General features: G+C 42.5%; 2 protein-coding genes across 3 annotated transcripts; one reads left to right on the top strand and one right to left on the bottom strand.

Moving 5' to 3' along the window:
* Window positions 1-1981: 1981 nt before the first annotated feature.
* Window positions 1982-3959, bottom strand: klhl38a (kelch-like family member 38a). The gene is made up of 3 exons (XM_030789483.1): window positions 2604-3959; window positions 2420-2525; window positions 1982-2271 (listed from the first exon to the last, which is right to left on the bottom strand). The coding sequence occupies exons 1-3, from the start codon at window positions 3957-3959 to the stop codon at window positions 1982-1984; spliced, it is 1752 nt and encodes a 583-aa protein (XP_030645343.1).
* A 3464-nt stretch (window positions 3960-7423) lies between these two features.
* fam91a1 (family with sequence similarity 91 member A1) lies at window positions 7424-19372 on the top strand. Of its 2 annotated transcripts, none has more exons than XM_030788990.1 (24): window positions 7424-7644; window positions 8198-8282; window positions 8565-8716; window positions 9599-9656; window positions 11210-11277; window positions 11538-11651; window positions 12006-12096; window positions 12456-12518; window positions 12838-12944; window positions 13086-13124; window positions 14299-14411; window positions 14511-14620; window positions 14715-14824; window positions 15114-15200; window positions 15808-15937; window positions 16193-16341; window positions 16832-16966; window positions 17058-17171; window positions 17267-17339; window positions 17443-17589; window positions 17874-17981; window positions 18147-18267; window positions 18382-18451; window positions 18725-19372. In XM_030788990.1, exons 1-24 carry the CDS (start codon window positions 7573-7575, stop codon window positions 18899-18901), a joined length of 2493 nt encoding a protein of 830 aa, XP_030644850.1. In that variant the 5' UTR covers window positions 7424-7572; the 3' UTR covers window positions 18902-19372. The 2 variants fall into 2 exon arrangements, with proteins under 2 accessions (XP_030644850.1, XP_030644849.1); XM_030788989.1 differs by having other exon boundaries at window positions 14691-14824.
* Window positions 19373-20258: the final 886 nt, after the last annotated feature.

The raw sequence follows: 20258 nt of genomic DNA, 5'->3' as shown, positions 1-20258 counted from the left end.
CGCCCTAGGGAAATGTTGTGTGCACAAAGTACTGAAAACAGGGTGTCAGTGGTTATGTTACAGGTCTTTTGTAAATGACGACATGTGTAATTTCAGAAATTTGTAATTCTGGATAAAATCATTTATGAGTTCAATCATATCATTATGCCAACAAATTTGAAGGTGACTGTACATACTGTTACTATAAATTGCTTTGGATAAGTGCATGAGCTAAATGCATTGTTAAGTAGCAAATTCTACATTACTGACTTTTCCAGTAGAGGGCAGCAGTGTCTCTACCACAGTTTGAAGCGTGTCAACATTATACTGTCTTCATCTCACAACAGCTTTGTTTATCAAGTTAAATGTGTTACAGAATTGCAACCTACTATAGGTGGTTCAAAACCACAAAAGCTGCCTGTAGTCTGTGAAAAAAACTTGAGCTGTATGAGGAAGTGACAGAACATCTGGTAATCCTTCATAAACAAAGCACACAGCTTTGAACAGCTAAACCCAGAAGGCATGGTATCTTAGACCTTTTTGCACTGGCCTCACCCATGCAGGAGTGCGTCCAGTTGCTCTAGCTCACTGCGAACTGAACATGACACTTGATCTGTGGGTGATTTCTCCATCTTGCTCTAAGGTTGCGTTGTTATGTAAGTGCTTGGCAATATGAGTCAGTGAGCCCAAATGGAGAGGATCGGTCGAACTTACATCTTAAGCAGGAGTAAGACAGAGAAATTTATGGGAGAATACGTTGATAGGAAACTTACCTTTAACAATACGAAAACTTGTTATTATATCTGGAATTACTCCAATGTTTTCACAAAGCAAATATTTTATTAAATCTTTACAAAACACATTATGGATCACTTAGAAACACATAAATAATACAGAAAGGGCACATTTAATAATGATAGAAAATATCTTTTTGTCAAGCACTTGAAAGGTATTAGCAGATCTACTTGTTTGTGACCTTGTAATAGGTAGTATTACAAAGCAGGATATATGCTAAATGAACCAGCTGAGTCATGTGACTTGAGGTTCCCATGAAAACAATTGACAAGGACCATCTTAACTAAAGGGTGCATGCGCTATGTCAAAAGCTGTGAAGGCTAAAGTTAGCGCTGAGGCTCAGTTTAACACCAGCTGTGATTCTACTCCACTCTTCTCTTCTGGATTATACCCCTCTGTTGTTTATCCTTTGACACGTGCTAATTTATTTACCCATGTGCACTGCCAACCATAGCATAATGGGCTAAATTGAGTAGGCATACTACAAAGAATGAATGGACTGCAGAAATCCATTCAAGACCTTATTATTCTCTCTTCCAAATGTTACAGGACCAACCCCCACAATAAATGCAAAAAAATACTTTTTCACTAGTCTGTTTTGCTTTATATATTATTTTGTGCAGTCTCTCTTTATTACCCATGCAGTAAACACTTAAAAAGAAGCAGAGATACCAAGAAGAATCCAAAGTTATCTCTGTTGAGTGTGTGTGTAGTGTTCCTTCATAATGGTCTTTCTGTAAGTCCTTTGTGGGTATGTAGCAGATACTGCAGTCTTTTTAAATGATCAGTTAATAGCTGTGAAAACAGCTAAGTGCACAGAGACATAGAGATAACAGCCATCTCTTTTTTTATATAGGCCCATTGAAATGTTTTTGAATCGGATCTATCCTCCAACAATGATTTCAGATCAAACTTCTGCCCAAACAGCTGCATGTTGCACGAGTCTGGCTTTACTCTGGGGTCTTCAGTTCATTCTCTGGGGTCCAGTGTTAAATCTTCACTCGCTCACTGAAATCTCCTTTTGATTTAAGACACCACAGATGTTAACTAGCTCCAGCAGCATGCTGTCAAAGCCATATCTGACACACATTTATCCTGAAAGGAAAGGAAATGCAAGCTCCCTCAGATTGACTCCACTGTAACCCCATAATTTGCACAGGGGGAGTCAAGCAGATGTGCAAGGAGTGGCACGCATCTTCTCCAGCAGTCATGGTGGGTTTGGGCGGTTTGAAACACAAATCAGGGTCAGTGAACCATGGTCAAACAACTTGTATGGTAAAGAGCCTTTAGAAGTCCACACGTCCGTCTTAGGATCATAGCACTCAAAGCAGTCCGAGTCCTCAATAATATCGTGGCTATTGAGAAAGCGGCCACCGGTTATGTAGAGCTTGTTATCAATCACGGTAGCAGAGTGATGCATCCTTCTCTCCCTCATGTTCTCACATTTAACAAACTTGTTGGCTTTGGTGTCATAGGCAATCACCCTTCTTGTGTAACCTTAGCAAAAAAAAAAAGTTTTATGTCAGTACTTTCCTTTATGTAAACCACTGACCTTAAGAACAATAATTAAACTTAATCCAATACGAGACTGATATAGAGAGATATAGAGGATATGCTAAGCATTATGAAAATATTAAAAGCTCACCTCCGATAATGTAAATCTTGTCCTCTATTACAGCAGCGGGAGCACAAACATTCTTCACTGTCCTGGTCTCAAGTCTAGACCACAGATTGCGAGAGATGTGATAAACCTTGGAGAGATTGAATTCACGTCAGATCTAATCAAGACACAAGTGACCAAACCACACATTTGGAGTGGCCTTTGTTACCTGTATTAATCTGACTGGATTCTGCATAGCGTCTTCTCCTCCAAATACGTAAATCCTTTGGTCGTTGGCAGCAACGGCAGGGTGAAACACTGCTGTTGGCATAGGAGCCATCTCTTCCCACTGGTTGAACATGCTGTTGTAGCGTTCCATCGACTGGGATATCTGTTTGTCCGGCCCAATTCCCCCCAAGGCGAAGATAAAGTGCAAGTACGAGACGCACTGGTGGGCGTAACGTGGCTCCAACATGGGTTCTGCGGTCCTCCACTGGTTGGTTTTCAGAGAGAGGGTGTAGACTGTTGCACTGACCACACTGTCCCCTGAGACCATGTTAAGGCTGAGTCCACCCACCACGTACAAGATGCTGTGGATGCACACGTAAGCTGCCTTGTACAGTCTCAGGGGAAGCTTGGCCAACCACTGCCAGCGCTGAGTCCTTTCGTCATACAGGAGTGCCTCGCGTGATGTCTGCTCGTTGTTCTTTCGGCCACCCACCACAACCAGGGTCTCGTGACACGTGTAGCGACGAGGTGTTGTCCACAGAGGCTTCAGCTCGTGGCCACATTTGGCACTTACCGAGAACATCAGACGCCGGACGGACTCAATGATCTCAGTGCACAAGGTGGAGGACTGGACAAGTGGGTCATTGGCGATAAACTGGAAAAGGTAGGTCGGATGGATGTAGCGCAGTCGCACCTTCTTAAAAAGGTCATGGATAGCGCCGCGGCGTGAAAAGGGGTCGTGGTGGATCCAGGCCAGAAGTGTCTCAAACACTTGCTCCTCCTCCGCACACAGCCGGTCATCCTCCAGGTAACACATCAGCTCAGGCAGAGAGAGCTCACAGAAATCCTCGGACACAGCCACGTCAGAGAAACTGCGCACGGCCATTTCCTTAGCCCTCTCCCTCAGGCTTTCACAATGCAGGATCTCAGAGAGGCGGATCATGCTCAGGCAATTGTCCGGATTCAGCTGATCCTGTAGGAATACAGAGCAGGCCTCAAAGAGCCTGCCGTACTGCAGCATAGACGCAGCCTGCATTAGGGGGAGCACAAGCTCCATCGTAATGGTGATAGCTCCAGTATACACGTAGTCCACAATGCCACTGAGAACATCTGAAGAGATGCCCTTCAGGTCCACCCTGGTCTGGCTGCTCTCCCGAAAGTTGCTACAGAACATGGCGCGAAAATAGGGGCTGCTGGACACTAGGACATTCCTGTGACATGGGATCTCTCTGTCCTCCGTGCATAAGAGCACGTCAGTGAAGATTCTTGCGTGTCTCAAGCAGTTCAGTTGGTGTAGCAGATGAGCCGGGAGCTCTTGATCTTTGAACGGAAAGATCTCAAGGGAAGAATAAGCCATTCTGTAAACAAGAGTGACAGCACTCATCACATACTTGCCCTACAAGCTTCGCATCTCATCTCATACATGTTCTCCATATAAGGTCTTTGGCCTCAGCATTGAGTGGCCAACATGGTGTTTTCTTTGGCTGTTGTCATGGTCTGTCAAACAACCTTTTTGCCATTTAAATCTCATCAGCAATGTAACTTTGCCCTTGATCTTATGACGTCCACTGACACACAACTTTCTATTTCCACCGGTCTCTTAAATCATCTTACTGCATTGATGAAGCACTTGGCCACATTTTGCCATCATAGCGAACATTATCAAAGCAGTTATGTCACATCCCAGCTGTTTCGCTCCGCTCTACGGATATGCCCTTGACAGCCCTGCCGTTTAGATGAGGGCATTTCATGAGGCTATAATCAACACTAAGTCACCTAATTACCCCAGAGACAGCTACTGATTTTATTTCGCCCAACCCCCCAGGGCCACCCTGAATGCTATTTTGGGAGGTTAATCATTATTACTTATTATTATCCTCCGTGACTCAGTCTGTGATGCCAGAGGACTGATGGTATTCCCCAACCTTATGCAAACAATATTAGATTAAAGTTATGAAGTGGTGACTAGAGAAGTGGAAAATAGAGAATGTTTTCCACAGATGTTAATAATAAAAAACAAGCAAGATCAGCTAAAGCCTCACATTCAAGTTGGTTCTTTGAAGAGTGTAATACTTGAAAAGTATTCATATCTTTATACAAATATATCTTGCATATTTTCAATGTAAACTGTGTGTAGTAGTAAAGACCACACACACACACACACACATCTCACAATGTCTAAATGAATATTTTAAGTGTGTATTCAGACATAAAGAATAGGAAAAATCTACTTTTTTCTCATCTTAAATTCCTGCCTTGAAAGCCTCCTGGCCTTATCACACTTTGAGGGGGAAACTCTAGGAGTTGTTCAGATGAACCAGGCTTACAAGAAAAATAATATCATCCCAGTCATCATTAATAATTTGAAAGCTGCAAATATATGGACATGTGTACCAAAATATCACAAAAAGAAAAAAAAAACTGACACATTCTCCAAATGTTACAGTTTTCAGTGGTCTTCAGTCTACATTCATTGCCATTCCTATGAGGCAAAAACTTACCTGGCCTCGATCTGCTCCTATCACTTCAGCTCCGATGTGCCTGTTGGCACTGCTCATTCACACATAATCAGAAAACATGTTCTTCAAAATTTTACACAGAGACTAGACACAAACATAGTTGTTTGAGGCTGTTTTGAAGGAGGCGTGAAAGGTTCTGTGAGGTTTCAAGTTAGCTTGGAGTTTGCCATGAGGCCGCTGTGTACATTCCAGTTCCCAAGAATAGTTCGGGTGCTGCAGTACACCAGGGGTCTCATGTGACTTTCCCCCTGTTTGTTCACACAACAGTTAGTCGTGCTCCATGCGCTTTGTGTATTTACTATGGCAGCAACAGAGAACCAAGCTTATCCAGAGGGCAGAGACTGTGGTAGGGGGCTTGAGCACGCCCCTTGGCAGGCTTGTGTAACCCAGGAAGCTGGTAAATATAGAGCAGTGCTGATGGCTGGACTGAGTTGAAAGAACAGCTGAAACTGTAGGCCTGATTACCTTGGTTTGCCTCAGGTTTGAGAGGTGAGGAGAGGACCATAGTGTGCTTCCATCCACCTACTGGATGTTATGATGCAAGCAGGTGCTTGCTGGTTTGTATGCACTTTGTGCCATTTTATTTTGTCAATTTCAAACTAAATATAGTATAAAGTTCACTTATCAATTTTATTCCAGTGGCATAGAAACTGGCTGCCACTCACTGTGAAACCAAATATGCTGCTCTGTTTGAAATGCATTAGGGGGACCCTCGAGAATGAAAACTGCTGAATGATCATACAGTGTAGCTGTGCTCACCATAAAGCACTCTACTCCTCATCGTAGACTTTCCTGCCTGGCGGATCCAGGCAGGACAGGATGAAATTGGAACAGCATGTGTCACTGCAGTCTTAAGGGCTGAAGATAAGGACATTGCAAAAGGCAGATTAGTTGCATTCAGTAATGGACATACGTTAGTTGGACTATGTAAGCATAAAAACCTGGGTCTGTAATAACTTCTAAATCATTGTGTGAAAAATCTTAAATGCCTCAAGAAAGACCAATGAATAATAATACCCTAGTAAAAAAAAAAAGAAAGAAAGAAAAGAAAGAGAAAGCAGCAATCATCGACACCAGTTAAAATAACATTACATATTTTCTGTGTTTGTCTGATGACAGTGCTCTAATCATACTCATGATTATGTGGCAGTCAGCTTTTCCTACAGGTTCTTCCTGTCGCTTGTGAATTGGTGGTCACCATTCCCTATAGCTCTACCCCTGACTTGTGAATTGAGGAGGGGGTCTGGCTTGTTATGCATCTTTCACCAGTGGCATTGGAGAAGATGAATTACAGTCATGTTTGGTTTAGTGGAGAGGGAAAGGAAAACAGTTAGGTGTCTGGGGCAGATTAAATAACACCAAGCTACAAGTATATTATGTCCCCTTGGAGACTTCAGCTTGGTGATAGCACTACATTCTGCTTCGCTCTGACAGCCATGACATATCGCCTTCTTTAGTTACACAGCGCTATGCGCATACATCTTGTTGACAAATATTTGCACCCCTGGATTTCTAAAAAAGGTCAAGGGGTCTTGACAGACCAACCCGTTTTCACCAGACCGATGCCGCTCACACGCACTAACAACTGACACTAGCGGACACAACTGCTCAGAATGCAACAGTACATTAAAACAAAAACAGAATATGGTCCTTGAATTTAATGAACACAGAATCCTAAGCTAAATCAAACACACATATACTCAAGCCTGAAACAGACATGCCCAGTTTCCAGGGGAGAGGCTAAAGCATGGAATCAAATCAGACACAGAACTGCATTATAGACCCGGTGTACTACACTGAGTGACTCATCCATGGGCTCCCCAGGATCAGAATGACCAATTTGTGTCCAACTTAACCCTAGGTCATTACACCTGAATTTCTCTTTTATTAATGACTCTTTCAGACATCTCATGGATCAGAATTGCTTTGTTCTCTGCCAGTCAGACATCGGTTTATGCATGGCATGATTGTTTCCTTTTTCGGTAAGCACAAGCACTCTATTAAATAGATGTCCAGTGTTGTTAGATCACAGAGAGCACTGCGGTAATTAAAGGGATGTGTCAGTAACATACAATAACCCACACATATTTTCAACAGTTCTGTGTTGTCTGGTTCAACATATATCGCCGATGTGACTCATTGTTCTACTTTCTTCGCGGAGTATTCCTTTTTTAATGCTTTTAAAATCTCTTCATTCAGAAAGAGCCGCTTCGTCACGCATTGAACGGAAGTGACGAAGATAGCCAAAAGCGTGACGAAGGATTGCTTGAAAATACAACAAGGAAGTGAACGTTCAGCCACAGACAACGGCTAAATAATATTCGGATTGGTTAAATTTCGAACTTACAAATTGCCCTGTTAATGTTTTAAGTGTCGGGGGGTATAGTCATCTCAGACTTACCCAAAATCCCGTTGCTACCATTTACATAATCGTGGATCCCGCATTTAGCAATGAACACGGACGTGGAATTTCACATCAGACAAAATTACCCCTGGAACAAGCTACCAGCCAATGTGAAACAGGTGCGGTATATTCATAAAATGTTCAAAAGGGGAGTCTATCGATGTTCCCTCTTCAGAACTTTGTAATTTATCCGCCTGGACAGCTGTCTGTCCGGTGAGATTTAGCATGGGGCATCATCATCCTCATCATCATTTCGACTGATTTTTTTTTTCATTCATCTGTAAACTGTAGCATCAGATTCCATTGCAGCGCTGTGGCCCATGTAATCGTCCAATTTAAGATTCGCAAGTTGCAATGAATGTTACCATCTCTTTTTACTAAAACATTATGTAACGATAACCAGTAAGGCAGAATGAACAGGGGTATTCATTGTGAAATGTGTCTATATGGGACACGTTTCAATCCTACAGCCTACGTCTTGAAATCCGATTTGCTAACCTTGGAGCATAGTAGCATATCATGTGTTTAAAAACCTTGTGACCTGTCAGCTCCACCTGTATTTTTTCACGTGCTCTAAAAATCGAGTTCCTTTTTATCGCCGTTCCTTAGGCTGAAACCTTATCGCTTTTTTTTTCTCCAGTGAGTGATATCTCTTTTTTTCATGTTTGGCAGAGTCTTGGAAATTCGCAGCGTGAATATGAGAAGCAAGTACTGCTGTACAGTATTCGAAACCAGTTACGGTTCCGCAATAACTTAGGTAAGCTTCAAGCGGAGTGGGTGACAAAGTTATACTTATTATATTGCTTTGTGACTGTGAAACCTCTTCTGTCGGTCCTCCTCGGGTTTTGTACAGTAGCTTGACAAACGGCTGTTTGTAAATGTGAACTTCTAAAATTCTAGCCTTCCAGTGTCACCATTGCTGACTTTGGGTGACGTAACTAAAAAGATTGTGTTGCTCCAGTTCACAAATCAGTCTTGGTCCATTTTATGTGGAACCTACTATTATAACCTGTATTTTTGTTTACCTTTCACATCCTAGTCAGGCAGGTTAAAAAGGATGAGCGGAAGTATTATGAGGAGTTGCTCAAGTACAGTCGGGAACACCTCATGCTGTACCCTTACCACCTGTCTGACATCATGGTCAAAGGCCTTCGTGTGACCCCTTTCAACTACTACATTGGCATCATGGAAGTTAGTACACATGCTTACTCTGTTACCAAGCAGCACCCTTTCCTGACACTGTTAATTCACAACATACTGCTGACTTAAGCCGTCTGCCAAATGCTGAGTCTTTGTGTAGGTTGCATTGAATAGAATGATTTGTGAGAGAAACACTCATTGTTGTATTTTTTCCATTGCAAAAGCACACTGCAACAGTACAATGATTCTGTTCCAAGGTTGTTGTTTTTTTTTTTTAAATAACATTCAGTGTTGGATCTGAGCTTGTGATGAGATTTCATTCACTTGCACCTCTTAAAAGCATTCTAAGTGTTATCTCTTCAGTTTACTGAAAGGAAGTCAACAGTGTGTCTGAGGCTTTTTGTGTGTGTCAACTATATGCTGCCATGGACTCATGTTCTTTTGCTAGACTTTAAACCTGAGGCATGTGACTGTGGCTGAGCACCTGGAATAGTGTGTATCTACTGCATAGGCACACTTGGTTGTTGGGAAAAATCAAAAGATCATCAACAATGTTATTAACCCCCCCCCTTTTTTTTGAAAATTGTTGATTTGGGTTATATTGGAGTCAATGTAAGTTCATGTTAAATCAATAACATAGCCAATATGTATAAGCACATGTTTTTATGATGCGCTCTTCAATTTATTGGTAAAAAGTAAATCAGAGGAACAGTTTAGAGCTGTGTAAGTTTTTAGATGCACTGTGAGTTTGGCAGAGCCTTGAAAACCCTGACACTGTAATATCTATCATAAGCCTCTAAGGGCTACAGGGGAAGATGTTATTCAAGTGGAGCACTGCTGTAAATGACATTTTCAGTGAAATATGTAGCATTTGATACCAGTGGACTGTGACTAGAAAGACTTTAATACGACCTTATCTCTTCCAATCTCCAGGATATCATGAACTCTGAGAAGAGTTATGACTCCCTGCCCAACTTCACAGCCGCAGATTGTAAGTTGCTGGATATCGAATCTGTGCTATGACAGTGAACCCTCACGACTGTCTCTCCTTATTTGCACTGTTGAAAAGAGAAGCTGAGAATATTAACTTGTAAAATCTTTTCTTTTTTTTCTCTTTGTTTGCAACAGAATTTAAGGTGCATATAGCATTGTCAGTGTCTTATTGCTTAAACTTTTACATTAAATTGATTTCTTCATCTAACACGCAAATGGATGGAGAAACCTTAACTTATATGTCTGTCTCTGACACCTCTCTCGGGTTGATTTAACATGACATTTTGTTGTTTGTTTTTTATATGATAACCCAGACTTTGGTGTAGGATTAAGATTAAGATCAACAGTGCTGTTGCAACATGCAACAGGATAATATTGTACATACTTCAGCTGAGAAAGTCTTAAGGGTATTTTTGGTATGCGGAAACTGTGTTTTTACTTGGAGCACAGGGCCATATTGGTCCAATGTCAGGAGCAATTAACTGCACACAAATATTCCTCAAATACTTAACCCTCTCTATCAGTCCTGTGTTCATTCAAAAATACCTTAATTTCCCTGGGGTTCGTTAGAGATTGACAGACTCTTTCTAACGAGTCAACAAAAGTCTATAGGGATCTGGAAATGAATGAAGTGTTACTCTGGCCATCTAATTTACTACCATATTTCTCCAATTAAGATCTCACTCTAAAGTATGCTTTAAAAAAGCTAATAATCCCAGGCCGTGCAGATAATAAATTCTACTGTAAAACCTCAGGCTAGGGTACAGCCTGTACTGCGGCAGACCACGTGTCAGCTGCCTAGTGCCCGATTAAGCCCCGCTCTTCTGCTGTGTGTGGCCAGTGAAGGCCTGGGTGCCTGGGACTACATGGTCTTTTGGGCTGGGCAGACAGAAGGCAGTCAGCAGGCTCTGCCTGTATCCCTCACTCTAATCTCCCTGTCTGGAGGGGGTGCTCTCCTTGCCCTGTCGAGCATGCCCTAGAGTCCCTTGGCACTCTGCCCGGCACATACCGGTCAGCCCCGAGTGAGGCCTGTCCCCCTCCTCTGATGATCACAGGCCTGTCAGAGGGCACGTGGAGAGGGGCAGGCTGCTGAGGCTACAGGGGGAAAGAAGACCATGGAGACTGGAGAATCTGGCTGAATCACTGTCGCTGAATTTATTTTTACTTATGACGCCAGAATGTAGCTGATATGTTCTATAGCACGTGTGTCAAAATCCGGTCCTGGAGGGCCAGGGTCCTGCCGGTTTTTGTTTTCACCTCTTAGTTACCTGTTGATTTTCACCTTGAAAACAGTTGAGCATGCACTTCAGCCAATCAGATGTTTAGTTGGTCAACAAGAAAAACAGCAGGACCATGGCCCTCCAGGACTGGATTTTGACACCCTTGTTCTATAGAATATATGGATCGTGCAATTACAACCAGGCCTTAACTTTAGGAGTTTTGAAGCAAGGGCTTGTATTGAAGTAGTGGGCTTTGTTTTCAGCCTGCACTGAATTATGAATTCAGATGACTTTTCAGGCCTGTTTATGAATGCTGTTGCCCATCCTGCAGGTCTGAGGCTTCTTGGCATTGGGAGGAACCAGTATATTGACCTGATGAACCAGTGCAGGTCATCTAAAGTAAGATAGTAACAGTCATCCATCTTTATGTGTCGTTCTGGTAACATATAACAACATTAAAATGGCATATGCAATTCTAATAATATCTAGTAGGCTAAAGTAGTCTTAAGGGCTTGGTGATGTTTATCGTATGGCCATTAAATCTGAAGGATTTTAAAAGACTTAGAGTAGATCAGATGAAGAGATCTGCTGAAATCTCTCTTTTGCCCCCTTGTTGACATTCTTACATCGTTGCCTGAGCTGTGCCTGTCTCCCGCTAGAAATTCTTCCGAAGGAAAACTGCCAGGGATCTTCTGCCGGCAAAGCCAGTGGAGATCACAGTGGAACCGTGGTGGGTAGCTCAGACTGGCTACATCACAGAGGATGATATCAGGGTGAGGAACACCAAATGGGAAACTGTCTCTTCAATTATTACATCTCTTAACCAGAGGGCTTTTAGGATGTCATTTTGAAATACGTTAAAAAAAAAAAATGTAATCTTAGTCAACTAGCACAAGATTTAAACACCCCCATTGTGTCTCCTTTTTTCACGGAGGTAAAAGAGCAATCAAAAAGAAAAAGAACAATTATTCTTTCAGAATCCCTGTCATTTAATTTCCTCCTACTGTGTAAAACTGTCAGGACAGAACAGGAGAGGACAAAAATGCTCATTTTAGATGTTGCTGTTGAATTAGTATGTGTGGTGCATAGTCCTTTAGTCTGAACACATCTGTGTTGGGTCATTGCAGATCTGTTCTGCGACAGAGAAAAAGGCCATTGATAAGATGATAGATTCTGGACCACAATTGGCCGGATCGATGGAGTACAATGTGGTTCTGAGTGAGTGTCATCTCGGTCTAATAGTGGATGGGAGGTATGATCTGACAGGAATCCACTTAAGCGAAAAACAGTTGAAAATAATGACATGTCTCCAGAAGGTGTTATACCCAGGGGCCATCACACTTATCATACAGTGTTTAGTTGGAAACTGTCCGGTGAAACTGAGCTTCACGGATCAAATGTTTGGTCTCAAACCAAGATTAAAAAAAAATCCTTTTCACATTTTATATATACATTTAATAATGATTGTGATTTGAGTACAAAATTATTAGTTTATGATGGGTGGGGTTATCTAAACAGCGATATTATTTTTTTTGTGTTCCACGCTGGTTATCTGAATCCTCTGTTTCTTCTTTAAGGCTTATACAATAAGGGGTACATATACCTTGATGTCCCCATATCTGATGACAGCTGCATATCAGGTGTGTATCACTTTATATCAAACACTTGCTTCTTTTTAGGCTGTCCGAGTATTTGGTTTTTTTTTTCCCCAGGTATCAGACCATGGGACTGTTTACATGCTGCGCTCCTTTTAAAAGGCTTTAGTGCATGGCAGATGACAGCTTCTCCCTCACAGAGAGATTGTGCATAATAGGGTGCTACAGGAGCAGTGATCTGTAGGGGATAATGGGATAATCTGAAATCCATTTGGAGGAATAGGAGAGAAAACAATTGGGCTTGGATTGAACTAGCACTGGATCCCCACTGACAACCTCCATTTTGGTTCTGATCCATTTGCAGTGCCACCACTAGAAGGCTTTGTCATGAACAGGGTCCAGGGAGATTATTTCGAAACGCTTCTCTACAAAATCTTCGTGTCCATAGATGAGCAAACTAATGTGTCTGAGGTACGCATTCAAATGTAAAATGTTCGACGTTTCACAGTTTTTTTTAAAAATTATATTTAATTATTTACTTGTTCCCCCCTATATTTTTTGAGTCTTTCAGATCATCGGTCCTGACTCATTTTCTGTTGTTTGTCACTTTAGCTAGCCAACGTGCTGCAAATCGACTTGGGTCTGGTAAAGGTATGTACTTACAGGGGGAAAATTGGTTCCCATTTACATGGAATGTCAGATATAAAATGATGCCATTCTAGCGGACCATGAAAGCTGTGAATTCAGGGGGCCCAGTCCTCTGGAATTGCTGCTGACGAAATGGAGTGGCAATTTTCCTAATCTTTTGCAGTTTTGATGGCTTGTGAAATGAACAGCTTTTGAGTTTGGACTGCCAGCTGCAAAGAAAAGTTAACTGCTTTACCATCCTCTTACAGAATATGAAGGGAACTCATATCTGCATTTTTGCTATGAAGTTCATAATCAGCTGCAGATAACATTACGTCTACACAATTTCTATAAGCTTCTTTTGGCTTTTATGTGTCTTAATTAAAAAGTCTTAAGTGAGTGGATTTTAACAAACATGATTAGTCACACATTTTATTAATCAAACATTTTTCTCTCGACAATTTTTGCAATCAGAGTAGCACATAATTGTACATTCTCTGCTACCCACTGTGTTCATTAATTGGAACTGATTTATTTAATAATATCTTATTCATTATTTATATTATTGATTATTGACCTTTTTTGATGAAATCTTGGTTTGCATACTCATTATGATCATGGCGCCTTCCGCGGCCGGAACCATTTTCTCCTACCTAGCTAATGAACAAACACACACACACACACACACACACACGCGCGCGCGAGCACAGAAAAAACACACTCACTGGCTACATAAGGTCAGATTTATTGCCTCCCCCCATCATGGCTGAAGACTGAAAAAACAGTATGTGGTTGAATTGGTGCCTGTAGCCCGTGTAGCCTGACCTACTTTTCCTGGTGCTATTCTGTCTGTCAGAAGAGCCAGCGTTTTATCTCTCTTTGTCCATGTTTACCAACCTTCAGATCCATGTCTCTTCTCCTGGCCACATTTCAAGGCGCTAACTTCAGCAAAAAAAAAAAAAGGGAACAGTGGTTACTCTCAAATACATACAGTCCTTTAGAATGTGAACAGAGGGTAATCTGAGTTTAGTACATTCATATAAGGTCAACAACATCCTCAAATATACAAAGCACATACTTATCGTGTTCTTGTGGTTCAAGTGCCAAAATGTCAGCGATAGAAAGCAGTTGTAATTGTTCTAGCTTTTTGTTATCAGAGTGAATGGAGTTAAGCTGAGGTCTTTTTGTCCTCTCTCAGAATGCCGTGTCCATGTACTGTCGCCTGGGTTTTGCCCTGAAGAAAGGTCAGGTCATCAACCCTGACCAGCTGCACCCCAGTTGGAAGAGTGCACCCTCTGTCAACAGACTTAAGTACGTACGCTCTCAGTGGCACGTGTGGTTTGGCCCACCCATAGTTTTGGATAAGTGTGTAGTAAGTGTTTAAACGTGTGTTTGTGTGGCCCATGACAGGAGCACCATGGATCCTCAGAAGATGCTGCTGTCCTGGGAAGGAGGCAGTCCGGTCATGGAAGCAGGATCTTCAGCAACTGACACAGATACCACTAGTCTAGAGGACCAAGGTGAGTACACCCCCTGGAGGCGGTGCACAGGTATTACAGAGAGTCACACACTTGAGCGACTCAAACACAGTTATAATTCCTTCCTCCCCCATAGATACAGCCAGTGTGAGTAGTCTAAGCATTCCTGCTGGACCAACCAAGAGAATTGCCTTCTTGTTTGACTCCACTCTCACTGCCTTTCTCATGATGGGCAACCTTTCTCCTGTGAGTATTTTGCTCTGTCAGCACCCTGCAGTAATAAAGCTTGTCAGTTCAGAGAACTAATTAGATTTTGAGATTAGAGTACTTAGCTGTCTTCTGAGAATACAATTGTCTGGAGGCACATACGAAAGAGATATTACTATGTAATACAAATTTGGATGTGTTTCAAGAGAAGGATTTTGATTTTTGTGTGTGCTTTGTGTGTCTGTGTTTTTTCCCAAATATGTGTTGTTCATTGCTGAAAAACTTGTGTGTGTGTGTGTGTGTGTGTGTGTGTGTGTGTCTCTCTCAGAACCTGAAGAGTCATGCAGTCACCATGTTTGAGGTGGGAAAACTGTCTGACGAGACCCTGGACAGTTTTCTGATGGAGCTGGAGAAGGTAAGCCCTCATTATAAGAAGCCGCAGGAACCCCTGGCCCCTCACAGCTGCCAAGCAATCTCATTTTTCTGTCTTCTCACAGAAAGAAGGCTCATGCTGATTTAGCCCCTACGCAAGCTACACATACACACTCACAAACGATACTCCACCACTTCACATACAGAAACTTAAGAGCACGCTGTTGAATATTTCTCACTCGGTGTTTTGAGTATATGAGCAGAAATGCAAGACATATACTTGTAAGTGGAAGGGATCGTTTGATAAAATTAGCGAAAAGTATGTCTAAGGTCGCCTACCAGAAAACTGTCTCTCTGTAAAATAGAGAGCAATGCTAAGATACAGAGAAAGATATTAATGAAAATAGACTGTTTTGAAGAAAGGCATTAGTGGTGTATTCACATCCATATAAGCTACGGCAGTTTATTATCAGGCCAAGCATTTGTGCAGAAAGCCACGCGAACGTACCTGTTGCAGAACCTTCCCATATGCCATCTGCTTTAACAGACTTGGATAACACCTACTCATGTTTGTACTCACGCGAGGGAAATTTTTGCACTCTGCATTGTGTTTGGTGTGTATGCAGATTAAGGTCTCTGTGTACATACAGGTTGAGAGCACAGCCGAGGGGGAAGCTCAGAGGTATTTCGACCATGCCCTAACCCTCAGGAACACTATACTCTTTCTACGCTATAACAAGGAGCTCACCTCAGACCAAGGTCCAGACATACCCAACATTGGTAATTCACAACTGTCTCTGTATATCTCCTGTTGTGTTTATTTGTCAGCCTGATCACTATTTGTAGTGATGCGTTTGTACATTAATGTTCAAAGTTCTAAGTTGTCAAGATTTGTTAATCGTTTTGGTTGATAACATATTTGCATAATTACAGACTCAGGTATTCTACCTAACTGAAATGCTGTATTCTGATGAGCTAAACACACACACACACACACACACACACAGATGGTAGTTCTAATGTGAGTTCCCTCAGGCCTGCCTCTGGACTTGCTCCGCTGTGAAAGTCTTCTGGGATTGGACCCAGCCACCTGCAGCCGTGTGCTGAACAAGAACTACAAACTGCTGGTTTCCATGGCACCGCTCAGCAATGAGATCCGGCCAATCAGCAGTTGCACGCCTCAGGTAGCTCTCCCCCCTCCCATCACTCCCCCCTTGAGGCTGTATTCATAGCCAGAGGGGAGATAGGCATTCATCGCTCCTCTAAGCTGATGCTCAGGATTTAGGCAACTGTGTGTGTGTGTGTGTCCATAGAGCAGTCAGCTTGCACCACAGAGTAGAGTGCAATTCACATTGAATAGGGCTTTCAGCACCTGGCCTTTTCTCATGCTGTTGGCATCCTTTCTGAAAGTTGTTTCACAAAGGAAATCCATCTTTGCAGTTTCTCGTTGTCATCTGTTTCCTGCTGTTCCTCCATCCATCCAATTCTTTCATACGTATTCTGGTCTGTGTGTGACCCATTTTCTCGCTTATGCTCCATTTCCTATAACATTGTGTAAGAGTAATGAACATATATGTTCATACAAAGCTCTTTTCTTTAGCAGCTTCTCAGAATTTGTAATGTAGAGGAGAACTGGGACCGGTTCTTCATAGCTTTATTCTCTCTGTTCCTCAGCACATTGGGCCAGCCATCCCAGAAGTCAGCTCCATCTGGTTTAAGCTCTACCTGTATCATGTGACTGGCCAGGGCCCACCATCCCTGCTGCTGTCCAAGGGCTCCAGGCTGCGGAAGCTTCCAGACATCTTCCAGGTTAGTTTGATCACTCTGCTGTCCATTGTTGCTTCACAGGGAACGCTTTTTTCAGTTTTTCTTTCATATGATGCACGATTGTTTTTCTCAGGCTTACGACCGGCTGTTGATTACCTCCTGGGGTCACGATCCCGGTGTTGTGCCGACATCCAACGTGCTCACGATGCTAAACGATGCACTGACACACTCTGCTGTGCTCATTCAGGTACAAAGCATTTAGTATTTCTGAACTCCAGGCACAACAACAACAACAACAAAAAAACCAAACATGTCATTTCTTCGTGTTTGTTTGCTTAACAGGGTCATGGCATGCATGGGAACGGTGAGACGGTTCACATCCCTTTCCCTTTCGACGAGGAAGATCTCAAAGGAGGTAAACACCACAGCCCCTCTCTGCATGTCACGTTTCCGTTTATACTCGAATCCATTTTAACCCATCAGTTTATCGTAAACGTTCACCTATTCTCCCGTCCCAGAGTTCTCCTACTCCAACATGTGTGTACACAAAGCCCTGACGGTCCTGCGAGAGAAGGTGGATCTGAAACACCAGTGTGGCTACATCACCATGCTCAACCACAACAACCGGCATCGACGGAGGTTCAGCGACACAGATGACGGCAGGGGTGAGCGGCGCGCTCGCGGTGGCCCGTCTCTGCAGGATCAATACAAGATTGTTTGAATCCATAGCTAGCTCTTCCTTCAACACAAACAAATGTTTCAATTAGATTAGAATGAGGGAAAACAGATTTGATCTTTTGCCAAATTCTTTTTATAGAACCGTGGTTCAGTACTAATTTTATTAATGCTTTAATCGTAGTACTTGTGTTCGATTGTATCGTTTGTCATGAAAACATTTTGTCGGCTGCCTTTATTGTCATTGAGTGCATTCCGTTTTCTATGGCTTTAGGAGACACTGAACTTGGTGGTGGTTTCGATGCCAATGGAAGCAATGAGTCTTTCGAACTGGTTACTGAGGATAACAATGGAGATGGGAACAAGAAGCAAGGAACAGAGGGTGGGTGTAACCAAGGAGAGATCTATCCTCCACATCTTGTGATTGGCCACTAATTAGCAGAACATGATGAGTAGCCAAATGTTAATTGTTTCAGAGGAAAAAAAAATCCAGTTTGTTTGTGAGGGGACATTTTTCGTCTTTGTGTTCATATGTGTGCTCTTGCAGTGTTGAGTGAGGACGAGTGGGTTCCGCTGGAGTTGTGTTTTGGGATGCCACTTTTCAGCTCAGAGCTCAACCGCAAAGTTTGTCAAAAAATCGCCTCCCACAGACTCTGCAGCCAAAACAGGTGAGGGTTTAAGCAGATCATCAACTTTTTACGCTCATAAAAAACAAACAAACGTATCTCAACTGTTTTACGAGGTCATTACAGAATAAAGTTCATCTCATGTTTACATTCCAGCCTTCAAGAACTACTGCATTCGAGCAGAAAACTTTCTCTGAAAGTGTTGAGTTTCGTTCAGTCATTCCAGGTAAGAGCATTCGGGACCACAAGGATGGAGTGAATGTTCACATTGAGTGAGAATGGACTATTTCTTTTTTTTCTGTGAAAGCTACAGTTTAAAGCTCAAGGTTGGAACTCTGGTTGGTTGGTCCTCAGTGGCCAAACTGCACACTTAACTTTTGCGTTGGTTGCCTCAAAGAAGAAGTGGGCTGACAAACGTCTGTCTAGCCACATGAAAACATGGTGTAATGTTATGTCATGAAATCAGCCTTGTGTAAATGTCTGTGTTGGTGTATTTTAGGACGGTAACCAGACCATTGACCCTGACAGTGGCGTCTCTAGCCCCCTGAGCCAGCCTCCGGCAGAGTCCGGCGTGCCCCTCCCAGCCCGCAATCTCCTCTTTAAGGACGGCCAGCTAAAGGAGTGGAGTGGCCGAACTCCGCCCTCCCTTCTCATCAACGCCCCGCAGAAAGACTAGTCCATGTTTGGCCATGTCTTCAATATCTTAACCATCTCTCAACACTACCCTCTCGCCCATAAAACCTACCCACACCTTAAAACCCAGAGCCCTTCCGATAGCTAGTTTCATGAAGTTCCGCCTCCGTCAGGCCTCTAAGTGGTGCTGCTGCTGCTCTTGCCCAGTTGAAATTTGGACGCATTCAGAGAACAACAGTTCAGAGTAACAGAAGATTGCAGTCCTATTTCTCTGTCCCCCTGTCATGCATTGTCAGATATCACCTGAATCAACGATGAGGTTATTCATTAAATGTACAAAAAAAATATATATATATTTACATATAACAATTATAATCACCGGTTGTGTCTATACAAGGACTCTGCTTGGAAAACATAGGACTAAGTCCTATGGTTGAAAGTCACCCAGGTGTTCTGTATATAGACCTTCCTTAGCCCTCTTGTATTGTTAAAATGTGTGGCCCGATGCATGATGTCATTGCACTAAATTCTCTTATGAGTGATTTGACTGATTCAGCTGGGTGTGAAACAAAATAGGATAGGGGAGGGGGGGGGTTTATATTCGCACAGTGAATCCAAATCATTTAATGAAGTTTTTTTCTTTTCCATCTATTATTTTTCTGCTACTAGATGCACACACTATACATTGTTACTTTAGGAAGTTCATTATTTCGCATGGAAAATCATCTCTTTCATCTTTGTGCTAATCATAAGAGATTTTCACATGTGTTCTTCATGTGTGGAAACACCAAAGACCAGCTTTCTGTTTGTTTGTTTGTTTTTTTTTTTTTAAGTTGATTTTTTTTACTTCTATTTTAGTATCTTTTTTATGATTATTTTGCTGCCTTACATATAGGTTGCGTTATGCCCAGTTGACTGCCAACATCCCAGTAATGTTCTGCGTGTTCCTCAGGCCTGTTTTTAAGAGGGCCCATTTGGCCTCACACCCCAGATTTATCTGTTGTATAAACCACAAAGTTCCTAAACCTGGGCACTGACTTACACAAACACAGATACCTTGATGTAGTGATAATGTGGGTTGTGTTTTTGTCTGCATAAATACCTAGCTGTGTTCAATATAAATATGAGTGTTCACTTTATAGTGAGAACATGCAGAGTAATGGGGGGGGGGGGGGGGGGGGGGGGTGTCTCTCAGTGGTCTGACCACTTTTCTTTTTGCCTCTGTTGTTGGAACTGGCTGTGTTTCCCTTGAAACTCTTTGGTAGTGGTTGTGGATGGTGATAACAATGATAAGTCAGAGGTTTTGGTGCATCATGGTGAGTGTTTCCAAACCATTGTGTGTGTGGGCGTGTATGTGTGTGTACGTACGTACGTATGTGTGTGTACAGTGCACCCTTGTC

The sequence above is a fragment of the Chanos chanos genome, chromosome 12, assembly GCF_902362185.1.
Source record: "Chanos chanos chromosome 12, fChaCha1.1, whole genome shotgun sequence".
Classification (NCBI taxonomy): domain Eukaryota; kingdom Metazoa; phylum Chordata; class Actinopteri; order Gonorynchiformes; family Chanidae; genus Chanos; species Chanos chanos.
Note: the sequence above shows the minus strand (reverse complement) of the source record. Positions and strands in the feature narration are given on the sequence as shown.

Coding starts and splice junctions, on each gene's coding strand:
- klhl38a (XM_030789483.1), bottom strand. CDS start 3,959: ATGGCTTATTCTTCCCTTGAGATCTTTCCGTTCAAAGATCAAGAGCTC. Junction 2,526..2,603: donor ATCCAGTCAGATTAATACAG/GTAACAAAGGCC, acceptor AATCTCTCCAAG/GTTTATCACATCTCTCGCAA. Junction 2,272..2,419: donor CAAGATTTACATTATCGGAG/GTGAGCTTTTAA, acceptor TTTTTTGCTAAG/GTTACACAAGAAGGGTGATT.
- fam91a1 (XM_030788989.1), top strand. CDS start 7,573: ATGAACACGGACGTGGAATTTCACATCAGACAAAATTACCCCTGGAAC. Junction 11,278..11,537: donor ACCAGTGCAGGTCATCTAAA/GTAAGATAGTAA, acceptor GTCTCCCGCTAG/AAATTCTTCCGAAGGAAAAC. Junction 12,519..12,837: donor TGATGACAGCTGCATATCAG/GTGTGTATCACT, acceptor ATCCATTTGCAG/TGCCACCACTAGAAGGCTTT.